The 15,746-nt window shown below is 34.0% G+C and overlaps 1 protein-coding gene across 1 annotated transcript in view; it reads right to left on the bottom strand.

Moving 5' to 3' along the window:
- Positions 1 to 15,746, bottom strand: part of LOC147077100 (uncharacterized) — a 335,612-nt gene that overhangs the window by 92,321 nt on the left and 227,545 nt on the right. The window contains exon 5 of the mRNA XM_085940721.1: positions 3,372 to 3,459. Coding sequence (XP_085796847.1) covers positions 3,372 to 3,459 — 88 coding nt within the window. The remainder of the gene's footprint in view (positions 1 to 3,371; positions 3,460 to 15,746) is intronic.

Raw genomic sequence — 15,746 nt, 5'->3', positions numbered from 1 at the left:
ACATTTTAAAATCAGCCAAGTCCACCTTTAGGTATTTTTGATTTTTTTGTGAATTTCTGAAGAAATACTGCTTTCTAACATTTCTGCATTATCAAAATGTGGAATTTATTAATTTTAAATATTCTATACTCGAAATAATATAAACTTTCACCCTTATGATTGTGTATTTGAGAAAACAAAAAGCTCCTATTCATCAATTATGGATTTGGCTGATTTTGAAATCTAGCGACACAAATCACGTAAACTGAATTGTTCACAGCCTAAAGTGTGCGACTAAATCGCTTCCCTCCACCGCTCCGCTCTATCGCATACTTAACCTCAAGAGAGTTCAAGCAGAATTGCTAATAGTATCAAATTTCACTGAAATTCCTAAACTTTCCCCAAACTTGGTCTGTCTCTGAAATGAAACACTTTTTGACTCTTGCGCAAGAAAAGCCCGATAAGGCCGTCCCCCGTCCGCACTCCTACCTCTCCCCCGCGACCCCGGCAGTTTGTTGTTTGAATATTTAAAAAGTCCTTTGTGATAATTTTCTCCAACTTTTGCCTTTGTGATTAACGTGGATTATCGTGGAGAACTTTTGAAAGAGAGAAAAAAACAGGATCAATGGCCTCTAATGTTACAGAGAGTCTAACACTCTAACGCAGCGATTCCTAAACGGCGAGGCGCGGAGTGTTGCAAAGGAAGAGGCGACAAGTTTAACACAATTAATGTACCCACAGGTTTGCAGTTTGCAAATGCATAGTTTATAAAACGTCCGCTAGTTATAAACTAAATAAAAAAACAGTCTTATAAAAAGTTGTTTTCACACCTGTCTGAGAATATTGTCGAGACTAATTTTATAATACCTCACTTCTATACCATCTCGTGAAAAAATTAAATAAAAGGGTCAAATCATAATGTTGAAATTTGAGGCAAATTTGTTTAGGAACGATAATTTTGTTGTTAAACTTGTCTATTTGGTTGAAATTTAAAAAAAATGAGTGAAGAAATCAACGTAAGGACCACTAATGCATTCACTGGTTCATTCAATGGAGCTTTGGAAATCAAAATTACAAAATAAAAAGTTCGCCATGTTTCCACTTTTAAACGATTTCTGCGCCATATTGAAGCAAGCAAAAGTTCTTGGTTAGTTTGCTAATTTGATGTGATACCTATATGATGATTGATATAGGTACATATATGATAACATCTGTGTATAAATTTACGAAATACTACATTAGAGCACCACACTGCTATCAACCAGCGATAGGTAGGTGGGCCCGCTTCAGTATGCGGGGCCCATGATAGAATCCATTTGTCAATGAACGATGATGAATTTGGATTGACTACTATTGAAAATGATTGTGCTAATAAGCAAGCACATTCATCGCATGAAAAACAAAAATACTTTAAAAAATAATATAATATAAGTAGTAAAACCTTTTTTATTTTTATGTTTTTTTTTTAATTTTTGTATTCGTACATTTTTAATATTTAAAAGGGTAAGAGTAGGTAGAAAGGTAAAAATAAAGAGGGGGGGGGAGACGCCAAGATCAGATTTTTTTTAAAGGGAGGCGTAGTAACATAAAGTTTGGAAACCACTGGTCTAATGGATCCAATGTCGTTAAAAAAATATTGTAAGTGTTATCGCTATATTTTTTATTGTTTAAGTACAGATAGATAAAATGGATTAATCGAAAAACGATCTTCCCCAGGGAACTCAGAAATAAATACCTAACGGGTAAGGAGTAGCAGGTAACCGATCTCGAGTAAGGAATAAACTTGGACCGAGAGAAGTGGATTCAGTTTGGAGAGGTCTTCATATCCAGCAGTGGATAGATTCAGACTGATGATTATGACATAATAGTGAAGTGGGAAGAGTCACGGGACGTCCCATTGACTTTTGATAGTCCTCGGTTATGGGGCAACTGGGCTAATACCGCATACCCTTCATCTGTTTTTTATCTCTAATTTAAACATCTTTCGAATTATTTAAATCAGGGGTAGTCAACCTGGTTCCTACCGCCCACTAGTGGGCGTTCCAGCTTTCATGGTGGGCGGTAGGGGTTTTAAAAACTTGTTCATTAGGTTTTATGTTTATAGCAGTATATGATAGTATCATATAATTTTTGGAAAGTAATGAATGATTGAGACCAAGCTGTGTCAACAGTTAAAATCAGTAAATATCTCACTAATAATTTAATTAATTAAATGTAATTTCATCAGACTTCATGCTTTTATGTGTGCAAAGTATAAATATAAAGATAGATTTAACTAAAGTAAGTTGTTTTATAAAGATTTTTTTAGATAGAAGAGAACTTAGTGAAAGTCTGACATAAAGTATTTGGTACCTAAAGGCCTGAACAAAAACGATGCATGAGTGCGAGTGAGAAAGTATTCGGCACCCTTACAATCTCTGCGACACGCGCTAGAGTAAGATAAAAGGTCTACTAGCTACAAGCCAGTTTCCAAAAGTATCGCCATCAAATCGGGGCGAAACGCTTCACATAGCGTCGATAACTTGCGAGCTCGTGTTGCTAAAATTGATATTTTTTGTGTTAAACATAAAGTCAGTGGTAAATATTTTTGGTTAATTAAGTAGAAAAGATGGTTCTGTGCGTTGTCTTAAAATGTGGTAGCCGTACTGATAAGCAAGAAGATGGTATTACGTTTCATAAGTAAGTTGATACACGTTCGTGATAATTTATTTGTATTTTGTTATATATTTTAATATCAGTGACCTAGTGTTTCTTTAAAATAACTTAAATTATGGATATCTTTATCTAATGGTTGCATTTTGACTGCTTAAAAATACTATATAACGTAAAAAAAATAGAAAATTATATTTTAATTCTGAGCGTCTAGTGCGAGCACTTTGGGCGAGCACTACCGAAATGGTCTATGGTCTCGAACATTTGTAGACGAATGCGTTCGCTCGCTCACAAACCGAACGCAAGGCACGCGGCTTCATTTAGCAATGCAACGGGTAGCGTCTATATGTATCTATAGTCTAAGGGTACCTAAGTAATTATTAGTAAATGCTTTAACTTGCTGGAAATCTCCTTTATAAATTTTATAAAGCAAAGTTACTTCCCTACTTTATAAATCACCATTACTGTGGAACCGGTGGGCGGTTAGAAAATTTTACTACTAACAGAGTTACAAAAGCGGGCGGTAGGTATAAAAAGGATGACTACCCCTGATATAAATCATCGTGGTTATAACAATAAAGTACGCAAGTACACAGCCTTGTCTGACTCCCTATCTTCTTCACTTGTACACTACATTTTAACTTAAAAATTTAATTTCCTGACAATATTAAAGTTTTGACTATGCCAATATGAAGAATAGTAAAAAGACAGTCAATCTATAGATAAAAATGAGTACTTACGATATTTCTCCGAACGGCGTGAAGGCTTCCCTTAGCGTTTGTGTTTCAATCTCTGGACTCAAATCACCGACGAATATGTGGTAGTGTTCTGGAAGAAAAGGAAAAGTATTTGTTAAAACTTTGTAAGTAATTCTCGACAGGTAAACTCTCCGATTATCTATGTATACATTTAAATCAATTCATTTTCCATTAACTATTTCTTTTATTCAACGAATAATTCACAAGATTTAAGAATGTCCCATATATTCTGAAAACACTCATGAGAAAATATAGCCAATAGAAAAAATCCTTAAAAAAGTAAGACACCCGGCAGGAATCGAATCTACGTCTCTTGTGTTTCGCGCCCTGTGCATTACCACTATGCTACAGCTGCCATGCTTAATTGTGACAATTTTTAACTATTGACCTGCTCATAAGCGGTCTCTAAATTGATTTGCGATAAGCAATCGATTTGTGTATTCTAAATCAAAGCATTTATTACTTTAATTACTAACGGACGTCACGGATCTCACCAATATTTTCTGTTGCAACTTACTTGAACTTGTTAATAATTTTTAATTAAATATATCTTGTATTCAACGAATAATTCGCAAGATTTAAGAATGTACCATTCTAATTATTGAACATATATAATTCTGAAAACACTATGGCAAACACACTGGCTATATTTTCTCATGAGTGTTTTCAGAATACATGGTACATTCAGAATTATGTATGTTCAATTCATTTTACACTTCGCTTCAACTTTGTAATTATTCTGGTTTTAACATTGAGTTGTTTTGCGCATGCTTTATAATATAGCGCCTGTACACGTGCATGGATTTTGGTTTACACGTAAATGTGCTAACTGTCTCTCCAATCTCATTCTTCAAGAGTAACTAAGACGCGATGTTGTCATTTTATGGTACCATTTGACAGGTAGTGAAAATCGGTTAACCTCAAAATGAGTATAGTTCATTTTTTGCCACCGGCTTCGTCCCTATCGTTCTACTGCGCAGGCACAGATCAAAAAAAATCCCTACTGTCGCATGAAAATTCAGAAGCATCCAAACTTTTTGATTCATGCAGGCAAGCTTGCTACTGCAGGATAATACACGTTTACCCATCAGTGGCGAAGGGTGGAAGTAGGCTGTTAAGATCCGACATAAATAGCGATTACTAAACTTTGTCAGTCATGCGTATTTTTTGTTACAATAATTTACAGATGGTGTTGGTTAGTTTTTAAAATTCAATTAAACCATGCGAAAACAAAGTCATTATAGATAATAATACAAAAATAATCGTCTATCTATAAAATATCTAAAATTATGCCATTAAATCATACATAATTTTGGATATTTTATAGATATAATAATATTTTGTTATCTATTATGGTTTGGTTAGGCAGGGCTTATTGATTTTAAAAAAAACTAACCAGCAACTTGTGTAATATTAATATGTATTCTTATTATAAACAAATAAGTATGAATGTAAAAGTAAATGTGCACAGTTTTGTCTGATCGCCCAAATCGTACTAAAACAATTTTAGGTTGGTTAAGGCGGAGTTTAATTGATTTTTAAAAACTAACCAACACCACATGTAAATTATAGTCTTAGTTCAATAAAAAGACTGACAAAGCTTAATGTGCACTATTTATGTTGGATCTAAACAGCCTACTTCCACCCTTCGCCACTGTTACCCATGACCGTGATAATACTTACTGTTGACAGTAAATCCGTGCACGTGTAAACGGGTATTATGTTGAATATGCACTGCGTCAACTGCCCTCGGACACCAAATAATAGTTTTCAATTATCATTTTTCACAGGAAGCAGTCAAGTGTTATCATCTTTTTATAGTGCTAATAATTTTAATACAATTATATTTTGAAGATCTATAGTAAGTACATCAAACATTTTTCGTTTTGAATTAATCCTTCCTTTTGAAGTTCGCTAAAACACATTGTGCAGTTAGGGTCGGTTTAAAGTACTTGCTTATATTCTTCAAGCTGTTTTGCTAACTATTTTATAATATTATGTGTCCGACAAGGCGACACGATATCACCCAAATAATTCAGCGCCAATTTTGAAGATCTATAATGGCGACTTGATGGGGTAAACAGTAATAATTACAAGATAAAAAGAGCTTTTTATGTAGAACGTTTTTAAATTTTCTGTTGAATTATTATGCTCAATATGCTCAAACTTGTACTTGATATGAAGTAAATAAAAAAACAAACAAACAAACAAAATATAGAATACCTACTGAAATGTCATTTTGATTTTCATAGTAACGCACGTATATATTGATAATTCAGTTGCTAGGACCACCCCCTTAGCAACCAATAATAGTCTTTTACTTTTTACGGATTTTTCTGAAATAACTTTCCATACAAAACAGAATTAACTGAAAATGAATTCAATTCTGCTTAAAGATGGCTGACAGTATTAAAAGAATGCATTGGCATCATGTTCTGATATATTCTAAAAGTTTCAAATGTCTAGCTAGTCGGGAAGTTAGTTAAAAATCGATTGCAAGATTTGTACTGGACAAACAACCACCGGACAAACAAGAATACGAGCTAATAAAAACGTTGTAAAATCGCCGTTAACGGCGAATACCACGGTCACTGGAGCTTTCCAGTTGATATTGTTGTCTTTGAGAACAACACATAAGGCCTTAAAATCATGATTCAGGAGCGTTCGAATGCAAGCTTCAGAGTATGTTTAAAGATTAATGTCTTTAGCAGTAAAATCATCTTGGACAACAAAAACAATTGACTGTAGTATATTATATGATAAGACTGCTCGCAGAACCAAACTAGTAGGGAGTGCATTTGGATGCATGAATAGATCTTCAAAGGTGACCCATTGTCTCTTAATCAGGGAACTCAGAAATACCTAACGGGTAAGCAGAAGCTGGCAACCGATCTCAAGTAAGGAAGAATACGGGATAAATTTGAACACGTGTCAAGAATACGTCATACGTCGAATACTGACAACTGATCTCGGTTTATGCATTTACGCTCAATGTATTACACACACTATTGCACGTATATAATGTGTGGTTCATTTTCGTACATTTTCTCTACACATTCAAAACCATGCGTCAAACTTTACTGTATTGGTATATAAAATATTGGAATTCTAATTATCACCTGTTCCGTGGTCTTAATAGTAAAGTGTACAACCAAAGAATTTTTTATATACCACGTTTTTAAATTTTCTGTTGAATCATATAAACTTGACAATTTTCTATGTATTAATAATTTAGGACAAATAAAAGCAATTGCAAACAAATCATTTTTTTGCTATTTTGTAACAAACAAACAAATATAGAATACTGAATACTGAGTCATTTTGATTTCCATAGTAACGCACGTATATATTAATAATTTAGTTGCTAGGACCACCCCCTTAGCAACCAATAATAGTGGATTGGATTACGGATTTCTTCCGAAATAACTTTTCATACAAAACAGGATTAACTGAAAATGAATTCATTTCTGCTTAAATATGGCTAAAAGTTATAAAAGAATGCATTGGCATCGTGTTCTGATATATTATAAAAGTTTAAAATGTCTAGCTAGTCGGGAAGTTAGTTAAAAATCGATTACAAGATTTGTACTGGACAAACAAGCTAATAAAAACGTTGTAAAAAATACAAAAAAATACGAATTGAGCAATTTCCAGTTGTTAAGTTGGGCCCTATATAAGCATAATTTTCATACCATAAGGTGACTTGCACATATATAACATTTTCTGTGGTATATATGGTGTATATATATATATATATATGAAATTTATGCCAATTCATTTCCAAATTTATCAAAAAAAGTTCGGGTGCGAGAAAGAAAATTGGGGAAAAGTTTCATCAAAGGAAAAATGTTTTTCGGAAAACCCGTATTGGGTTGTTCACACTTTAGTAAGAAATACTAGTTTTGCTGCAATATATAAAAAAAATATATGTTATATATTATATATATACAATATATGTTTGAATTATTAAATCAGTTGCGCAGCCGTTTCAAGTAAATTTGCATCACAAAGTGATTTCCGTCAGGAAGAATGTTTCGCTTTGGCAGGGTTTTCACATTCATATATACATATATATGTAAGACATATATCATAAATTATATGCTATATACATTCATACGCGTAGCTCAGTGACTCAATTCTAGATATTATAATATTATATATAATATATGTATTACGAATGATAACATAGTCTATATACATATATATGTGTAGATATAATATAGATAGGGTGACCATATTATTGTCTTATGGGTCAAATGTATCATAATTTATGGCACTACAACTCTTGGTGGGTCTTGGCCTCCTTCACAAACTTCCTACATCCTGGACGATCCGGCGCTGACACTCTCCAGTTGCTTTGACCGAGCATTTTTAAATTTCCCGTGTCGCAGTTCAGAGGCTCGATTTCCAAACTATCGTCTCGTGTGGCACCAGACGACATGACGTAATTGTGACGTCAGCCAATACATGCCGCCCGCTCGAGCGTGTATTGGCTGACGTCACAATTACGTCATGTCTTCTGGTGCCACACGAGACAATAGTTAGGAAATCGGGCCCCAGCTATCTCAATTTTGACCGTCCAGGTCTTCTCTTGTCATCGAGGGGTGCGTACATAGCCCGCCACGCCGATACTCCGGAATTCTGTGCACGTGGCCAATCCAGTACAGTCTCTTTATTTTTATATGCCACGTGATCTTTTTGTCCCCATAAAGTGTGGACAGCTCCTCATTATACCTTGACCTCCAAGGTTACATGTTAATTGTATGTAAAATATTTCACAGTTGGCCGTGCGCTTTCTTATCGGAAAGAGATGACCGTATACTACACGGTCTCTAATTTTATTAGATTCAATATGAACATTAATTCAAGTTTCATAACTGATTTTGGCAAAATTCATGAATTCAAGAATGAAAACCTAACCTAACCTAACCGAACAAATAATCCAGTAGGTATATCGGCTATTTTAATAATTTGTTTGCTGCTGGTTTCCTGTAAACTGACAAGAACCGTTTTTGATTTAGACATGAATTTTATGTCAGTAGGTACTATATATGTTTCCGATACGGATAACTGCATACGTACAAGTTTCAGGACACGGACCTCCAAATGCCACTTTCTTGAATAGCTCCAAAAGATTCTTCTTAAAGATATCCATATTTCTCTCTTGCTGTTTGCTGAGTGTCCAGCATTTCTGATCCATATGTTATTACCGGGCGCAGGAGAGTTTTATAGAAGGCTGTTTTGGTTTTCCTTCAGAGAGCCTTGTTCTTCAGAAGCTTTTGAAGACCAAAATAGCACGTCCTGTTGGCGAAGGCGATCCTGCTTTTTATTTCGTCGCTCGTGTTATTAGTATTTGCGAAAAGCGACCCCAGCGCATTTATTCTATACACAAGACTGCTATCGGCAGCTATCGAGGGTTGTTTTTCATATGTTTCTATATCTATTATAATTATTATCCTTAAATCTCTTGGATAAACATACATCATTTGAAAACATCTCATGCATATACACACTGTATGTGCAATATAATATAGAATGTTACATTCTTATTCGTTAAAAAAAATAGTTTACTCTTGGATAAATACAATATTTTCTCAATACTCTCCCGTTATAATACTATGACCATTTTTCGTACTGTAAGCATAATAATATTCTGTCAAAATATTATAACAGTATTTTTTTATAAAATTTAGCTTTTGCATTTCGTCATCTTATCTACTATTGAGACCTCGTAAGTCCAATATTATGAAAAAATGAAGTTTGTTCGACACAATTTAAACAAAAAAACATTTTAAATCGTATCAAAACCTCGGTTCTCTAGACTTGTATGCTGTACATCTATCGATAATTTTTAAAAACTCGTAAGTCTCGTGGTCTCAAAGATGGAATTAAAACCTCGTATTTTACAACCAGTGTTAGCAGATGAATCGATTATAGAGGTGATTACAATATTGTTTTTATTACGTTTTTTTATTCCCCTCAACGTTCTTCTCAAACAGACTTTCGAGGTTTTAATAGTAAGGTGACGATTTATATGTGTATAATCTTTTCATATATTTTGTCTCATGTGATATGTGAGATATTCACAGACAAATATAATATAATATGTATGGTAATTATATACTCGTACCTACATGATAATTATATTTAAAGACTGATTTTCTCTTAGGGATGCTTACATACTGTAGCTTAAAATTTAGAAGGGATCTTTATTTAGCTACATATTTTTTCAGACTTATACGCGGCGTAAATATGAACTCTGCCATTCTTGGTGATGTTGGCTTGTGTGTCTCTGATAATTACCTTAGAAATCGAGGGCATCCATTGTTTGTCCTCCCACGGTGCAGAACCAACCTGTCATTAGTAATGCCAATTGGGAGGGCAATAACCACGTTTAATGAAATCGCTTCGGATATTGATATATTCCACTTACGTGAAGGTGAATTTAGGTGGACGTTGTTTTTTTATAGGTTTTTAAGATAGGGTCTATCAAAGTTCACTCTGTATGCTTCCATCTACTTTTACTTTGTTATTTTATTTTTTATTTTATTACCTATTGTATTATTAACTCACACTTCTCGGTATTTTAATTTTTTAAATTATTAACACTTATTTTATGTCATGTCGTGAACGCTTTGAATTTATAATTTGTTATGTTCATTATATTATGTAAAATAAATAAATTTGATTTGAATTTGATTTATATCAACAGCCCTACGCCAACCCTGGTTATTTCAAGGGGGAAATTCCCCCTGTCTATACTCTCTATAGTCTATAGGTACGAAACCGTCGAGCCAGGCGCAAAAATGAAATATTTATAACAAGTTAAAAACTTTACAAGTGCCTAGGAACAGCTTCGTACACAAGTACGACATAAAAAATAACACAGGACGATAATGCAACCCATATTTTAAAATAGCATCACGAGGAAAGTTGTCAAAGGAAATACTCGACATTTTTCATAACCGGGCAATCGAGTGACCATCATCAGGACATAGAAGGAACCGGTAAATGAATCACTGATTATCAAAGACGTAGGCTTAGGATTTATGTAGATATATTTAGAAAACATGTTATTAAAATTTCATAAATATGTGCTAAAAAACAAATAATTACAAGATAAAAAGAACTTTTTATATACAGCGTTTTTAAATTCTGTTGAACTATATAAACCTAAATTGACTAGCTTAAACGATCAAAAAAAATTGTACTCGACATGTCATATTGATTTCCATAGTAACGCACGTATATATTAATAATTTAGTTGCTCTCTAGCAACCAATAATGGTTGTCGAAATAACTTTTCATACAAAACAGAATTAACTGAAAATGAATTCAATTCTAGTTAAAGACGGCTAAAAGTATTAAAAAAATGCATTCGCATCGTGTTCTGATATATTGTAAAAGTTTCAAATGTCTAGCTAGTCGGGAAGTTAGTTAAAAATCGATTGCGAGATTTGTGCCGGACAAAGAACCACCGGACAAATAAGAATACGAGCTAAGAAAAACTTTGTAAAATAGGTGATAAAAATATAAGTAATTATTACAATAAATCATATATATTTCAACAATTTAATATATTATTTATTCAAAAACAGAAAATGCTTTATTATAAATAATAATAAAATAATAGTCGTACTAACTGCAGACGTGAAGATCTCTTCACTTAGAATGTTCGGCAGTTTTGTATTAGCCTTAATTTGTTACATACTACAATTTTACAACGTTTTTCTTAGCTCGTATTCTTATTTGTCCGGTGGTTCTTTGTCCGGTACAAATCTTGCAATCGACTTTTAACTAACTTCCCGACTAGCTAGACATTTGAAACTTTTAGAATATAAATCAGAACACGATGCCGATGCATTTTTTTAATACTTTTAGCCATCTTTAAGTAGAATTGAATTCATTTTCAGTTAATTCTGTTTTGTATGAAAAGTTATTTCGACACCATTATTGGTTGGCCTAGCAACTAAATTATTAATATATACGTGCGTTACTATGGAAATCAATATGACATGTCAAAATGACATTTCAGTATTATTTCTATCAAGTACAATTTTTTTGATCGTTTAAGCTAGTCAAGTCAAGTTTATATGATTCAACAGAAAATTTTAAAAGGTTGTATATAAAAAGTTCTTTTTACCTTGCAATTATTTAATATTGCTTCTACATACTCATGGGTACCTTAGCTTAAATTCATGTAAATTCAGTCAAAGCACATTTGAGTGCATGGCGACCTTAGTCTTGGGTAATTGCTCCTGAGACATTCCCGGTAGGATTCCGTGATATGCCCGATTAAGACCGGGTGTGGTTTGGTGAAGCCATTAACTTCAATGACTCCAGACCATTTGACTCTTCAGTTCTTAATAGGATTGGTCTGTCAGTTTGGCTTCATAGAATCTCCCGACTTGCTTATGTGGCAAATCGCAGGATGCCGATCATATATCATTTGGTTGTGTCCCAATATTATATCTGTTGAAAGAGAAGAGCTTCTCGTTCGGTCCGACCCTCAGTTTGACAGATCGGCCATTGCAACTTGGTATCTACGAGGGAAAATTTCTCAGTTTTTAGAAAGTTTGCTGCGTTTTACAGAGAACGAGAAGGTCTTTTCTCATCGAGAAATAAACCAGAAATCCCGCACACTCTAGTGCACACCAACCAAGATCTTGGACAGTTGCTCCTGGGACACTGTCAGCACAATGTTGAAGGGTGCCTAACGTTCGTTTCGCCACCATATAAGCCTACATAACGGGTGTGGAGACGTGGTGGAAGAAAAAGCAAGTATAGAATAATAATATAATAATATCTGAGACTTTAACGGTTGTTAGTTAATATAATATATATGTAGGGTTACTGCCAAAAGTAGGTAAGTCTTGAAATCCTGTAATGGAGTAATTACACTAACATGCACTCTAAAATCTGGCATAATCAGGCACAATTAATGTGCATGCTCTATTAGTCTACTAATCTAAATACCTAAATAATCGACTTATCAATTTTTGGCAGCATAATAACACAATGAATACGTGTATTAATTAAGGCGCTAAGTACCAAAAACAAAAAAACTGACATTTTTATAGAAAAGTGTTCTACATACTAATGCCGATAACTTCAACTATGGTCTAAGTGCCTCAAGCAAGTCAAAAAAATACAGCAAAATATTTAAACCTGTCGACGTTGTAAGTCCGTTGGCGTGTTTTATTTATAACGGTGTAAATAGCACTACAGTGGTCAACCTCATTCAATATAAAATGGCTGACGATGGTGTGTTGACACTTGCAAGTTCTTAATACCTAAAATTATAGAAGCTGCCGTGATTGCTTCACACTGTAAAACCACATTTTTCAAAAGGTCTGCTTCATGAAATTTTATTGCAATGACTCAGTATTTTGTAACTACAGGCAATACTACTTTTTGGTACTTAGAGCCTTAATTAATACACGTATTCACATAATAAGTTTATTTTTGAAAGAAAATAAGAACCGTAAGATATATTAAATAATAAATAATCAGCTAGTCAAAAATGTAAAATATATTCAGTTTTGCCTGAAGTTATATTGAAAATAATTTGAACCCACAGAAAAGTAATATTTTTGCAAAAACAGAGACACCTGTTTCATTTCCCACAGTTGTTTACTAAAGGAGAAAGGTTTGTTCAGAATTTGATTGTTATTTTTCTTACTACTTATCCATAGATGATGTAATATGAGATTTGCTTCGGTTGGCGTTGCGGACTATTGGCAGACATTGCAACTCTTGGATAGTGGTTTAAATTCTACTGCTGCAGCGTCACAAACAGGGAACTCAAAAATAATGAGAACTGACAGTGGCGAAAGGTGGAGGTAGGCTGTTAAGATCCGCCATAAATAGTGCACACTAATCTTTGACAGTCATACGTATTTGTTTTCATTGAAATTAGACTATAATAATTTACAGACGGTGTTGGTTAGTTTTTAAAATTCAATTAAACCCTGTAAAACCAAGCCATAATAGATAATAGTTAAAAAATACTCGTCTATCTATAAAATATCTAAAATTATGTTATCAAATCATACATAACTTTGGATATTTTATCGATAGAATAATATTTTATAATTCTATTATAGTTTGGTTTAGGCACGGCTTAATGAATTAAAAACGAATTGAACGAATATCATCTGTAAGGGATCTTGGCATTACGTTTGAAAGTAAACTGACATATTTTATTAGCCATATAGTTACCATTTGTAACAAGGCGCTTAAAATATTGGGCTTCGTCATGCGTACTTCCCGGGTCTTTTCGGATGTTACGGTATTAAAACATTTATTTAATTTTTTAATTCGAAGCAGACTTGAGAGTGGGTCTATTGTTTGGGTACCGCATCAGTTGAAGTATGGCCTTATGGTGGAGAGGGTTCAGAAGAAATTCTTGAGACTCCTTTACTTGAGGTTGTATGGATACTATCCGTGGTTTTATCCAACTGACTTTCTCTTAGGCATGCTTATATACTGCAGTCTGCAATTTAGAAGAAATCTTTATTTAGCTACGTATTTTTTTCGACTTATGCAAGGTATAAATGAGAATTCTGCCATTCTGGGCAGTGTTGACCTGTGTGTCCCTGATAACTATCTTAGAAATAGAGAACATAAGTTGTTTATTCTCCCAAGGTGCAGAACCAACCTGCCACTGGTAATGTCAATTGGGAGGGCGATAACTATGTTCAACGAAATTGCTTCGGGTGTTGATATATTCCACCTACGTGAGGATGAGTATAGGTGGACGTTGTTTTATAAATTCCAAAAAAAGGGTCTGTTTAACTCATCCGGTGTATTTCCTTCTACCTATCTAATTTATATTTTTTGTATGTACACATTTCTACTGTTTAAAAACTCACTATCTATCTCAATACTGATCTATCTCTTTTTTTATGTAATACTGATTTATATTTCTTTGTTTCTAAATGTCATGTTGTGAACGTCTTAAACTTATAATTTGTAATGTTCACAATATGTTGAAAATAAATAAATTGAAATTGAAAAAAAATGAACTTACAATATGTGTAATATTGTATTCTTAATCCAACGAAAACAAATAAGTATGAATGAAAAAGTGAGCACAATTTTGTCATATCGCCCAAAATATACCAAAACCATTATGGTTTTGTTGAGGCAGGGTTTAATTGATTTTTATAAACTAGCCAACACCATCTGTAATTAATAGTCTTAGTTCAATAAAAACAAATACGTATGACTAACAAAGTTTAATGTGCACTAATTATGAGGAATCTTAACAGCCTACCTCCACCCTTTAGTACTGGGAATTGAAATACCTTAGGCGTAAAACCCACTTAACGCAGCAAGTGTGGCTCTCGCGCAAAATTTCACAAGTGGCGCGTAAATCAACGAAAATACAACGTAATCAAATACGCCAGCGCCCACTGGATTTCACGACGCATTATACGCGCCCTCCACATGAATCATCGTTTTTTCGCGAATCACCGCTTCTCGGCGATACGAATGAAAGAAAATACAATGGAGTCCATTCATTGAACACAGCGAGCAAAATCACGCTCTGGACGGCGTCGTCGATCGACGGGCGAAAAGTCATTATTTAGAACAGAGAACTCATTGTTTAATTTTATTGCATGTCCTATATTTCGCTGGTTGAATAATGGCGTCGTAAATATTTATTACAAGCCCCGAAATAATATAATATTTTTATTGCTTTGTTATGAGAGACGCTGTAAAAATAATTGTTTTGTGCTGCTTGGGCCGCTTATTACATAGGTGAAGGGTAATGCGCGGCGAGAGACGTGTGATTATGGTTATGAATAAACACTTAATACGCCGACTTCGCCCGCTCGACGCGTTCTATGGGCACCATCGCTTACGGGTGTGGTGTGGAGTATGGCTATCCGCTCACGTCAATACTCAAAAAAGACGAGACTGAAAGTCCAGTATCTAGCTAATGTATTTCAATGGCGGCTTACTGGCGGCAAGACTGGAATCTCTCAGTTTCAAAACGTTCGCAACACAAAACCGAAGAGACTGGACATTCTAGTCTCCCAGTCTAGCACACATTTTGTCATAATTTAGTTAAATATACCAAGTTATTCTAAAGGCATTAATTTTTTATTTAAAAAATGAGGTGTTAGTTGCAATTTGATTTTTGACTTGACAACTAGATAATTCAAGTAGATGTATTGCTATTTTAATTTCAACTCAGCTGAAAATGTCCCTCTGAGGCGGACGAAGCCGGTCCTAATTTATTGATTAAAAGTGGAATAAGTACTACAAAAAAAAACGTTTTATTAAATTAAAACAACAATACAATGCAGTTCCACCATGAATTGACAGTCAACAAAATAAAAGAAATTC

This window comes from Rhyacophila brunnea, unplaced genomic scaffold, assembly GCF_057557595.1.
Source record: "Rhyacophila brunnea isolate RB1 unplaced genomic scaffold, BYU_Rbru_1.0 scaffold_13, whole genome shotgun sequence".
Classification (NCBI taxonomy): Eukaryota; Metazoa; Arthropoda; class Insecta; order Trichoptera; family Rhyacophilidae; genus Rhyacophila; species Rhyacophila brunnea.
The sequence above is the reverse complement of the archived record's forward strand: the minus strand, read 5'-3'. Positions and strand labels throughout refer to the sequence as shown.